Below are 12,809 nucleotides of genomic sequence, written 5' to 3'. Positions count from 1 at the left end.
GGTGGAGGTGTGGGTGCAGGTGGAGGTGCAGGTGGAGGTGTGGGTGCAGGTGGAGGTGCGGGTGCAGATGCGGATGGAGGTGCAGGTGGAGGTGCGGGTGCAGGTGGAGGTGTGGGTGCAGGTGGAGGTGCAGGTGGAGGTGCGGGTGCAGGTGGAGGTGTGGGTGCAGGTGGAGGTGCAGGTGGAGGTGTGGGTGCAGGTGGAGATGCGTGTGGGGGTGCAGGTGGAGGTGCGGGTGGGGGTGCAGGTGGAGGTGTGGGTGCAGGTGGAGGTGCAGGTGGAGGTGTGGGGGGAGGTGCGGGTGGAGGTGTGGGTGGAGGTGGAGGTGCGGGTGAGGTGGAGATGCGTGTGGGGTGCAGGTGGAGGTGGAGGTGCGGGTGCAGCGTACCTGGATGTCCTGGATCCGTTCTTTGATCTTGTCGGCTCCAAAGTGGTTGTCGGCCACCAGCTCGTCGCCCTGTTTGATGGTCTGCTGTAAATGAGCAGCTCGCCCACTCATCTCATCCTCGAAGGCTTTGTGCTGACTCAGCAGTCGCAACGCGCCCGTCAGATCCTTCCCATAATCCTCGGAGGACAGGATCTGCTCCTTCTCCCTGATCCAACCCTCCTACAAACCACACACACACACACCCGGGCCTCGGTTACATCTCCCGAGAACAAACTCAGAGACGGATCCAATGGAACCGGAACACCAATAATCGTATTAAAATCAATAGAAATAACCTCTTCTGCCATTTCCCAGAAGAACTTCCAGAGGCGACGGGACTCCTCCAGGCGAGCTCGCCGCTCAGCCGCGAGCTGGGTCAGCTCCTGGTAACAGAACTCCATGTGAGCGACTCGGTCCCTGATGATCTGTGGGTCACAGGGCTTATAACCTGAGAAGGAAGAGGAGAGAGACGATGAGTGTCCTGCTCATCTCTTCTGCAAGATTCAGATTCTCAAAAATGTCTCTCCGTCCGTCTGTCTCACCCTCGGAGTCGTTGGCGAACTTCTGCGCGTTGCTGTTGACGTTTCGGACTCGGTCGGCCTGGATGGCGATGTCGGCCTCCACCAGAGCGTGTTTCTGCAGAAGGTCCTCCACACCCAGCAGGTGTTTCCCATAATCCTGAGAGAGCAGCAGCATCTGCAGGAGAGAGAACGGGGTCGAAGGTCAGGACATCTTCTACTTACTGAAGGAATTTAGTGCAGTTTTCTCCGTGAGTCCAGGAAGATTCTGGGTCAAGCCCCCCACCCACTCGGTACCTTCATCTCGTCCATCCAGTCCATGATGTAGAGCATCTCCTGGAAGACTCTCTGCAGCCCCAGGTTCATCTCCAGTCTCTGCCGGCGGGCCTTCAGCAGCTCCAGCAGGTACTCCCACAGCCGGATCACGTTGTCCTTCCTGGCCGTGATGCGTTTGATGTCATGGTAACTCTCCGCTTCCAGCTCCTTCGCCACGGAAACCACCGCCTGCACCAGGGAGAGTGGGAGGGACAACAAAAGACGAATTTGACCTAGTTCTGGTTTTACACTAGAAAAAGAGAACCGGGTTTCCAGGTTTAGACCCATGAACTGAATCAAGGTAAAGTTTATTCCATTCCACATGAGTCAAGCTTGTTTCAGTCTGATCCTGGTTTAAGCCTGAACACATGAACTGACCTGAACTCGCTCCTCGTAGGCTGCGATGTCTGTTTCTATGGCCTCGTGTTTCTTAGTGGCAGCTTCAACAGCCTGGAGGTCGAATCCAAAGTTATCCTGGAGGAGGACAGAGGAAAGGAACCGAGGAGAGGAGAGAGGAAAGGAACTTATCAATTATTTATTATGTGTTAGAGATAAGAATCTACAAAGTTAGATGTGACAACATGGTAAAAACACGCCTACGGTGCACGTGAGTTACCTGGGAGACGAGCCTCTGGTTCTCACTCAGCCACGTCTCCCTCATGGCGGCTTTGCGGTCGAAGCGTCGGGCGAGCTGCTCCAGCTTCTCCTGACGAATCAGCTCCGTCCTTAGAGCCAGCTCCCGCTCGTGCTCCGCCTTCTCCAGACGCTCCCACGCCTAACACACACACACACACACACACACACACACAATATGTGTCTAATTCTTATAAACTACATATAACTGACATTTTAATTGCTTTTTTACCTTTTCATCTCTGCACATTATTTTTCATTAATATGTTTAATTTAAATTGTTTGATTTAAATTCATACAAATACATAAAATTCACCGTAACTCTGCATCAACTGTTAAAATCAAAATCAAACTCCTGAGGAAATCCAGACATTTGTAACGTCTGTAATCACATGGTCAATGACTGATGACATCACAGCAGGTGTAGTCACCTTGTTGATGTCAGAGATGAGTTTTCCTTCGCGAGGAGTGTAAACTTTCTGGTTGTTCGCTCTCATCTTGCTCTGGATGGTGAACAGAAGAACCTCCAGGTTTCCTTTCTCTGTGAACCTACACACACACACACACACACACACACACACACACACACACACAACAGACAGAGAGTCAGCAGGTGTTCAGACGCTGATCATAAAGTTTTAGTTTCAAACATTAGAGTTGAACAGAACGACAAACTGTGGCCTCAAAGTGACATTTTACATCGATGTTTTCAACATGTTTTGTTTTTGTGAAGCACCTGGTGCTGCACTTCTTGTATGAAAGGTGAGATACAAATAAATTTATCACTTATTTTTATATTATTATCAAAACATAATCTCAACAAAACCAGAACATTTTAAGATGCTCAAAGTTCATATTAATTTGCCGAGCTGCTAATCTGATGTTGTTGTTTTGTTTGTCATAAACTACAAACTGATTTGAGGCGTCTGTGAATCGACTAAATAAACAAGAGATTTCCTGAAATTCGTTAAAACCTAAATATGTTTGTGAATCTTTTAAAGCTGAAGCACAAAGCTCCAAAACAAAAATCAGGGTCTGAACTGATTCACTATTTCATTTTTTTAATTTTAGTTCTGCAGCTGTTTGTATGAATTCCTGTTGCAGCCAGGTCTGTTTGTGTCTGTGTGGGAGGAAAACTGTGGTTAAACACTGAGATGACTCAAGGACAAACTGAAGGATCTGGTTCAGACTCAGAGGAGAAGGAAGGAGGAGGGAGTGTGTGTGTTTGTTACTTTCACTTGACTTGTGTTTGTTTTCATTCTGTTCATAAGAACCTTCAGATTAGTTGTTTGTTAGCCTCGTATAAGTGACTGCAAGGGTCAGTTGTTTATCAGTGTGAAGTGTTGTTGTTGCTTCCTCAGTGGATTCATTACATGACACTGTGCGAGTCTTAATTAACCACATTCATGTCGCACACAGCAGAGAGTTTTCTCTAATTAACTAAAGGTGGCATCTCATTAGACTCCGGCTCATTTCTCATGTCTTATCAGCTGAATTAGCTGTTAGCTGTTAGCTGTTCCCACTTGTATTGAACACATGGATGTCCAGACGACTCTCTCTGAGTCCCTGTGACACTGAAGAAAACTTTGAAACGTGATTATTCTCAGGGAAGTTCTGCAGTTATAAAGAGTGAGTTCTAAGCTGATGCATGAGCGTTATATGTGATGGACATCAGATGTTCTCTGAAAGGACAAGAGACACTGAATCTAAACGTGTGTGTTTCATGTGTGTGTGTTCAGATTTGACTGATTTATGACTTTGAGAAGTCGAATAATTTTTGACATTAATCGGAGGCAGAAATCAGTTTTAAAGTGCGTTAACATCCTCCATGAGCCGTTTCGGCTCCGACTACCAAGGTTTGATGATTTGGACGCTGCGAAGGAGCGTTTACTGACTTTGGTGGTTTCTCCACGGTGCGGTACGTGTTGAAGGCCTGCAGCTGCTGCTGGACTCCCACCAGAGAGTTGGCGAACTTCCTGTTGTTGAGGATGATGATGGTCTGTTCGATCCACTCCAGCAGGTCGGACGCCAGAGACTCGTACTTCTCGATCATCTTCTCCGTCTCGATGGCGTTGTCCAGAACCTGGACGACGCGCGACACAGAGGAACGGTGTTAAAAAGATAAACAACAACAGAACGGTCCTTTGATGTCGGCTGATGTCATGTGATCAGCTCCTCACCTTTCCGATTCTCTTCCCCTCGACCTTCAGAGCCTTCATCTTGGAGAAGTAGTGGTAGTAGGTCACGACGTAGGTGATGATGGACTTCTCATCAGGGTGGTCCACGCTGATGTCTGCAAACACACAATCATTTAGAATATAGATGTATATGTGTGTATGAGCGTGTGCGTGTGTGTGTGTGTCCTCTCACCCTCGGGGTCCAGCAGCTTGGTGAGGCCCAGGTGTTGCTCGGCCAGGTTGAAGGCGTTCTGCAGGTTGTAGTGAGCGTTTGATTTCTTCAGCTTGTCAAAGTCGATCAGGTCCGGTCTGAAGACAACAAACAAACAAACAAACAAAAAAAAAACAAATATATTATATAATATTTTATTTTCAGCTCATTTGTTTCCTTCTGGGGTCAGAGTTATCACTGTTGACCTTTGACCTTCTAGTTGCTTTGTAATGTTGCCATCTAAGAGGAAGAAGATGTGGATGAATGTGACAAATGAAAGCAGTGATCGCATGTGGAGTGAAACACAAAACCTTTAAAGGATCAATAATCCCTGAAGCGCTGAACTTCAGCTTCTTTCAATTCAACGTGCATAAAGAAAAGTTTACAGTGTTAATGTCAGAGGCTTGAGGGCGAGTCTGCTGACGGGTCAGCTGAGACTCTCGTTAAAGAAAAGACTGTGCAGTGAGACACAGAGAGAACAGTGTGGAGGAGGAGGAGGAGGAGGACGGTGGAGTCACTGTGTATCTTCATCATTTATTAAATCTAATTCTCATGACTTTTTGTTTTCTCACTTTGTTTTCTCACCGTTTACTGACTGTTTTCACTGTGACGAACCAAAGATGTTTAATCTGTTTCTGTCTCTTTGGTGATGAATGTTCTTTTTTTCTTCTTTGTTTTTTACTTGTATATTTTTCCACCTTTTGCTCAAAACTGGAAGATTTTAAAATACACAAACTGTTTCATGCGGCTTTTCAGAGTTTCAGTGCTCAGCAAATTAAAACTTAGACTTTTTACGACCTTTGTAAAACCACATAGAATCAATTTAATTCCTTTTCATGTCGAGACTGAGCAAAGGAGGAAGGAAGGACAACAATTATTCATGAAGTACATTCATTTAGGGACAGTTATGGAACATTTTTATCTGGACTTCACAGATGTTTCCTATTAATTTCTAGTAATATTTTAATATGATATAATAATCTTAATCAATTAATGTGACCTGGATCAATGGATGGATGAATGAATGTGGCGCAGAGGCTCTGAATGAAGCCACTGTATCACATCTGTAGTTCTCTCGTGTCTGTTTCAGGTTTCAGCTCTGGTCCATAATGAGTCAATGAGCTTCCTAACATCTGTCTCCTGAGCCAGAAGTTCAAGTAAAAAATATTCAAGACCTTTGTAAATGACATTTACAGTTTGATACCTTTTAGGGAAATGAATTCAGTTCTTTTCAGGACGTTTCCAGGCCTTCAGAAACCCTGTGTTTAGTGGTGCAGCTGCACAAACCCAACAGTGTGATGCGTTCAGGTTTCTACCTGTGTTTGTGGATGAGAGCGTTGAAGGCCATCCCGTCTCTCCAGCTGGTGGTGAAGTTGTGGATGTTGACGTTTGGATACCTGGGCAGGAAGAGGATATGACAGCTCGTGAGACGCTCACACACAGATGATCACGTGACATCACTTTCATTAGGTGATGTCAGTGCAATTAAACTAATGGGAGCAGCAGTGAGCAGCCTGTCGGCCTTCATCAGCCTTTAATGAGGTCAGATTTAGAAGCTTCACAGATCCACTTTAGAGAAGGGAACACGAGACACCAGGGCTGATGGGAAATGTAGTCTGAGTCTCACCCTGCAGTCTTCATCTGACACCAGAGCAGCAGAGCGTCTTTAGCCGACTTCTTCTCCTTGTTGTCCTCCGTCTCCACGCTGATGTCCTGGATCTGAGACACAATACAACACACCATGACCAGGATGAAGTCAAAAATCTTAAATAAAATGAAATAAAACAACATCATCGTCATAGTTTTCTTTAAAGTCAAACTGGTTAAACTTGATGTGATGACCAAGATAAAAAAATAAAGGGATAACAGATGAATTTGTTTTGTTTGACATGTCGAAAGTCAAACTGTGGTTGAAAAACCACCACAAACGCAGCAGACGAATGTTCAGCTTGTATTTAATTACTAAGTGATTATTATGATTTTACTGAATAAAACTGTACATAAAAACAAGAAAGAGTAAAGTGTACAGTTCACTGACATCACTGCATCATTTAACACATTAAATGGCTCTGAAAACTGGTTGCTTTTCTTCCGATTTCCCTCCAAAAGGCCTCGAACGCAGCATTAGAGCTCTGATCAAAGTCAGAATTACCCAACACACAAGACTTTTCTTTTAATCCGCAATGAGACATGTAAGACAATCAAACACATCCTCATCTCTCACACACACACACACACACACCTGCTAAAGAAAGCTATGACCATCCAGAATGTCCTCACTTTACACAAACGTCCTCACTGTCGCGCTCACAGACATACACATCTGACCTTCCATACTTGTGAGGACATTCATTAACGTAATACATTCACTAAAACCAACTCTGAGTCCTTAAACAGCTCTTTGAAGACCAGACAAAATGTTGTCACACTTCAAAAACGTCTTCGCTTTCTGAAGTTGTTCAGAAAGTGGAAATATTTTCAGCAAATGAGGACATGTCCTTACTGTCTCGGGATGTCCTCACTTTCCAAAATAAGTTAATGCTTACTAAAACTGTCTTCCCTTTTAAAAATACTCCCACTTTCCAAAAACGTCCTCATTTTCTAAATATGTCCTCAGTTTCCAAAAATGTCCAAACTTTCTAAAACTGTCCACGTTTTAAAAATGTCCTCTACTTCCAAAAGTGTCCTGGTCCTGAAGAAATACCAGACAACATCTCACCTTCATTGATTGACATCCATCAGCTTCAGTCTGACAGAAATGTGAAACACATCTGGGCCATAAACCAGGCATATATCTCACACACACACACACACACACACACACACACACACACACACACACACACACACACACACACACACACTAATCCTTCTGTTACTCGGCTCCATTTCCCTCGTTCCTCCATCGCAGGATTTAAAACCACTAAAACACTTTTTTAATCCCCAGAGCTTAAAAAACATCTAAATCCTTTTTACCCATTCCCCAACTGTTCGCCGCCCCTACTGATGACATCATCACCAGGTGACACGCCAACCCCATCAGCATACAGTAAAACCACGTTACAAGTCTGAGTGTCTTTGTTTTGGTCTTATTCACTGAGATCAGTGTGTTTGAAGCAGATAAAGAAGCTCAGGACTATTGAAGTGAAGGAGCTGTAAAATATTAAGTCATTTAACTGACAAATCTTAATCTTTCAGTAAATTATTAAAGTTTTAAGAATAAGTCACATTTTTAGGATTAGAAGTGATGTTACGTCAAACTCTGCTCTCATAAAATAAAAATGCAGTCCACGATCTTAGAATGGAGTCAAGGTGAATCCACTCTTACTTGGCTCATTCTCTGTCCAGATTTCATCCTACCGATTTGAACTCAATTATTTTGGGATGCAAAATAAGTATAATGACCCAGATAGACTGTACTCATTTTGCTTGTTTTGGGATCCTACTAAGGAATAGTTGCCTTCCAGAAAACTATAAAAAACAGAAAAAAACAGTTCAGTCCACTAATTTGTGAAAATGTGTTATATTATATTCAATATTATTTAGGGAGGCAAAATCAAACAGTTACTAATTCACTGTAAGCAGGAGGCTCTGATGGGACACACAAACAGTCTGTTATTTGGATGTTAAAAGTAATGTCCCATTTGAGACATTTAATGTGACTGGGATGCAAAATAGTGATAGCAAACCATAAACTACAGGGGAAGGATGATGGTGCCCCTGATGATGCCACATTTGGTTAGGTTAATCATCAACAGAGGATTCAATTAAGATTTTGGAATGCAAAATGGTTCAATGTACCGTCAAACAAAGTTGATAGACCACATGACCCATATCACCTGTGCAATGTTCTGATGTGCCTGAGTAAGTTCACGTCCTCTTGGGATGCAAACTTGCGCGGCGGCCTCTTACCTGGAAGCGGAGGATGATGGTCCAGATGAGGCCCAGGGTGAGGCGGTGGTTTCCGTCCACGATGTCATGGGAGCCCATGTTCTCCAGGTGGACCCTCTGCTCCTTGAGGAACTGCAGAGCCTTGTCCACGTTCTCCAGACAGTGGATCCGCATCCGGCCCTTGGTGGGTTTGGGCTGAAACACAAACAGAGCTCAGGTTATTTACAACCGTCGAAAACCAGGAAGCGTGAACAGCTTCACGCTGAGGAGGAAGAAGACGACAGCTGCAGACACAGCTGACCGGTTTCAAAACTGACACTTTTTGTTTTGATAGTTTTTATTCCCACTGAAAGTTTCAGTATGATAGAGAACAACTTTTATTTTTATAAATCATAATCTCAAAGGATTTCCTCAATACAAACATCCCAAAAAAGGAAGCTGTTGTTAAAACTTGGACCAATAAAAATCTGCAAACATCAATAACTTGCAGGCAAATTAAACAAAACTACGGTCCGGAATCAAATGTTATTGCACGCCGAAATAAACGATCTTTAGTTGCACTGTTACAAACTGATGCTGAACATTACAGCTCAGACAGAAAGATCACTGTGGATTTAAAGCTGTGGTAACCTACTTTACTGTAGAGTCCTGAATATGACAGATGTCTGACAGCTCTGTTGTTACACAACAGAAAAATAAACAACAAACAAACAACAACAGTAACTCAGCAGAAAGTGAATGCTACAGGAAGGTGCAGACCAGCGTTGTTTTACATTTTGTAATCAGTTTAATAACATGTGAATGACTCAGTTATGATATAAACCCACCAGGACAGAAGTAGTAAAAAAAACACAGTAATATTCTGATAATAATAATAATAATAATTATAATAATAGTAATAATAATTACTGATTTTCATTTTCTTTCATGAATCAATAAACTTTTTACAAACAGCATCTGGACAAACAGTTTAACAGTTTAATGTCCTTAATGTCATTAACTGTCTCTGCACAACAGAATTTCCTCTGTAATAATGTTCAGTGGTGAAACAGATCAGAAAATGAATCAGTGACTAATTGAGGCTTCAACAGCAAATTAGTTTTAAATCGATCAGTGATGCAGCTGTGAAAGAAAATACAACTCTTCCTCCTCATTATTACATTTTAACTCTATTCACTCCCTCCAGCTCCATGAACATCCTCTCATGTTTAACTGATGCAAGAGACGTTTATATGAAATAACCTCTGTTAATAACAAAATGCCGTCACAGCCAACAGTGTCACATACTCCAGGTCTGAAACAGGAAACAGCTTCTGACAACATGTTGACGGAGTCAAGACAGCTGGAGCCGTTTGGTGGATCAGAGGAGTCGTACCATGTGTTTCATCTGACAAGTGTTATAAATCATCTTGACGTATTAAGTTAGGGACGGACATTATCTCAGGTGAGGCTCCACTGTAATTTACTGCCACAGACCCTGTTATCATTTTATTGTACTGTGTAATGTTCATTTGGAGCTCCAATATCTGACATCTCGTTGATAGTCCACAGTTGTAAACGAGTCATCGTATGTCGACCTTGAAATACAACCAAAAAAAACCAAGAAACAGAAATAATACATAACTGCAATAAAATAAATGACTGAGCCGTCCACACCACATGTTCTCCATCCACACTACAACCAGGACCTGGTCCAAAAATAACACCGCTGTCTTTGCTTGTCCTCACACAGACACATAAACAGCAGCCGGGGGAAAGTTACTCTGGTGATTCAGGATCTGGACTCGGACCAAAGATATTTTGGACTGCATGGTGCTGGTGGCAGAATAAACCCACACAGAGCTGCAGTGTTGGTGGGTTCATACAGCAACTCACCACCAAACACAATCATCTCACCTCCATCAACAGTGCGGTGCTGATGTGAGGCGGGAATTTCCAGCATCTGAGTTTTTGCTGTTTTTATACTGAACGGTCACACTGGGGCACGGAGGTGGGGGCTTCCCAGTTTTCCTTTAGTTTGGAGCAACCTCAACACCCCCAGTTTAACTCTGGCAGCGCAGTGAACTTAAAGCTACATGAATCCAAATCATTTAAGACATCTGGTGACGTCTTGTATATTTTTATTATTAACTAATCCCATGAAAAACCTTAAATGTCTCCTACAGCCTGATGACTCTGGCTCCTCTGAGCTCCATTGTTTCCAGACACCATCAGTAAAACACACTGTTGCTCTGGGTGACATGTTCCTCAACATATGAATCGACTATGAAGAGGTTTAACAAGCTGTGACACATCGGCAATATTACGGGAGTATTACGGCCACAATGAGGGAAAAAAAAAAAGAATTTTAGAGATTAAACTGATCATAATATATATATAAAAAGGTCATAATATTCTAAGAATAAAGTTATCAAATTACAAGAATAAAGTCAAAATTTTACAAGAAAAAAGTCATATTATGAGAATAAATTCATGATTTTACAAGAAAAAGATCATAATAGTTCAAGAATAAAGTTTTCATTTTAGGTTCCGTGTTGTTTTAAAGGGGAAATATGAAAATGTCTGGTAGCTAGCCAGCTAGCTAGCTTGCACTTTACGTAACGTTAGGCTAACGTTATCGACGTAAAACAGTTTAACAGGTTTAGCAGGTCTGCGTTAACTTAACACTGTTAACTTTCCACATCCGACGCAGCCTGTTTACCTTTACAGAGGAGATAAATTCCCGCCCTCACCTGAGGAAGCAGCCAGACAGCGGCAACACCTGTTCCCGTTGCTGTGTTGACATGATTGACGTTTGTCAGTTATTCCCGCTTGAAATTTAGGTGGACTGAACCGAGCGCTATGATTGGTCGAACTCTTCTTCTTCTTCTCTCACTCAGCAGAATGCACGCTGCTGCCCCCTACTGCTATACGTGAGTACTGCATGTACACGATTGAATACTTGAATTGATACTTGGAGCTGAGATCCACGGACTGACTGACACGTTGTCAGTTTGAGTCTTTTCAAGGGATTTGTTGACAATAAGAAACATACAGAACTACACCAGGGTTATTCTTTCTTATATTTTTCCATGTACATATCGTGTGTATTGTGTATATTGTATTTATTAGGGTATATTTGGTATATTTTTGTTGTATATTTCCATAGATGTTTTATTCTATAGATGTTTATTTTCTGCTGTGGTAAATTAATTTCCCAGTTGTGGGATAAATAAAGTTAATCTAATCTATTCTGTGTTAATGTGCTGCTGAGGTGAAGATAGAAAAACATATCTAATGTGTTATAACTGAAAGAAAAGAAGGAGAAAAAAACCCCAGCTGTATTAAGTGGAACGATCCTTTAAACGATCGGCCTTGTCGGTGTGGAAACAGCCGCTCGCTCTCAGATTCTTCTGCAGCGTCTGGAGGCGTTTTGGCTCCATGTTAATCTTCAGAGTTACTCAATGACTTCTTTCACAACTCTAACACCCCCCCACTCTCTCCCCCACTGTTATTCCCTCCATCCTGCAGCTCCTTCACTATCAGTCTGGCTCACTGCTTTTTACTTCAGTCTCTTTTCTCTCTCTCTGTTTTTCCTCTGTTCATTCTTTCCTCACTTCCTGTACGAGGGTTAAACTTTATGTTTCATGCTATTTTATTTTGATAAATGTAAAACAATCAGAAGAAAGAGTGAATTCTGTTTCCTGTCTGACTGTGTGGTTGTGTTTTCTCTCTGCGTGTGTTTGACAGGTTGTGAAACTGTCTCTTATACACATCTCAACCAGGTAAAAGAGAGAGCGAGAGTAGAGACCAAGAGTTTTCTCATCAGAGTCGTGATGCATCGTATAAATAAGTCATAGAGTTGAAGATGACAAGAGTTCAGGACGGGACTCTGACTCTTTTCCCCTGAAGAAGCTGATCTAAATTATTTTTACTCGTGTCATGATCTCATGGTGAACTAAATCGATTCTTTTCTCTTTGCACTAAAGTTTAACCGTGTGCTGTGACATGATCACACTTCCTCTTTCAAAATAAAAGCGCAGACAGTGACTCACCAGTCTCTCTCCTGATAGGACCTCCAGCAGCTTGATGAGCATGCGTCCGTCCCTCAGGTCCATGTAGAGGTCTGTGATGCGGCAGGACACTCTGGACAGGTGGGAGTTCACCCACTTGGTAAAGGTCTTCTTCTGCACCGCCTCGCGCTCATCTGGACGAGAGACACCGGGTCAGAGAGAGAGAGACAGAGAGAGAAACAATAAATAAAACAACAAACAAACAAAAACAAGTGAGAACAAACAACATCCAGCTCACATGTGGTAAAAGTTTTTTAAAAAAAGATTCAATTAAAGTAAAAACTAAATCCAGAAACAGACACGACTCTCAAATAAAGTCAGAACACTGATCCAGAGTCAGTTTCAGCTCCGTCTCTTCATTGTTTCAGGTGAAAGATGAAATTATATTGTTTTTCTTCCCTCATGAAAAGTGATTTAAAGCCTGGAAAAAGTCAGTAAGGAGACCTTGAGTGAGGATTAGTTCGTCAGACTCTTGTTTCTGATCTGCAGGTGTGTCTGGATCTCTACCTGTTTCCTCTGACTGTACGTGTATGTGTGTGTGTGTGTGTGTGTGTGTGTGTGTGTGTGTGTGTGTGTGTGTGTGTG

The 12,809-nt window shown here is 42.7% G+C and overlaps 1 protein-coding gene across 1 annotated transcript in view; it reads right to left on the bottom strand.

Moving 5' to 3' along the window:
• Positions 1-12,809, bottom strand: part of LOC111651434 (spectrin beta chain, non-erythrocytic 1-like) — a 38,634-nt gene that overhangs the window by 5,523 nt on the left and 20,302 nt on the right. The window contains exons 2-15 of the mRNA XM_023401377.2: positions 12,207-12,358; positions 8,194-8,367; positions 5,909-6,000; positions 5,598-5,678; positions 4,264-4,379; positions 4,074-4,186; positions 3,789-3,976; positions 2,325-2,442; positions 1,877-2,035; positions 1,639-1,734; positions 1,243-1,449; positions 970-1,123; positions 724-875; positions 389-607 (exon numbers count right to left, since the gene is read on the bottom strand). Of these exons, the coding sequence (XP_023257145.2) occupies positions 389-607; positions 724-875; positions 970-1,123; positions 1,243-1,449; positions 1,639-1,734; positions 1,877-2,035; positions 2,325-2,442; positions 3,789-3,976; positions 4,074-4,186; positions 4,264-4,379; positions 5,598-5,678; positions 5,909-6,000; positions 8,194-8,367; positions 12,207-12,358 (2,021 nt within the window). The remainder of the gene's footprint in view (positions 1-388; positions 608-723; positions 876-969; positions 1,124-1,242; positions 1,450-1,638; positions 1,735-1,876; positions 2,036-2,324; positions 2,443-3,788; positions 3,977-4,073; positions 4,187-4,263; positions 4,380-5,597; positions 5,679-5,908; positions 6,001-8,193; positions 8,368-12,206; positions 12,359-12,809) is intronic.

Source organism: Seriola lalandi, unplaced genomic scaffold, assembly GCF_002814215.2.
Source record: "Seriola lalandi dorsalis isolate HSWRI2012SDOR001 ecotype SW California unplaced genomic scaffold, Sedor1 jcf7180002053628, whole genome shotgun sequence".
In the NCBI taxonomy this organism is placed as follows: domain Eukaryota; kingdom Metazoa; phylum Chordata; class Actinopteri; order Carangiformes; family Carangidae; genus Seriola; species Seriola lalandi.
This window is presented reverse-complemented; position numbering and strand designations above follow the sequence as displayed.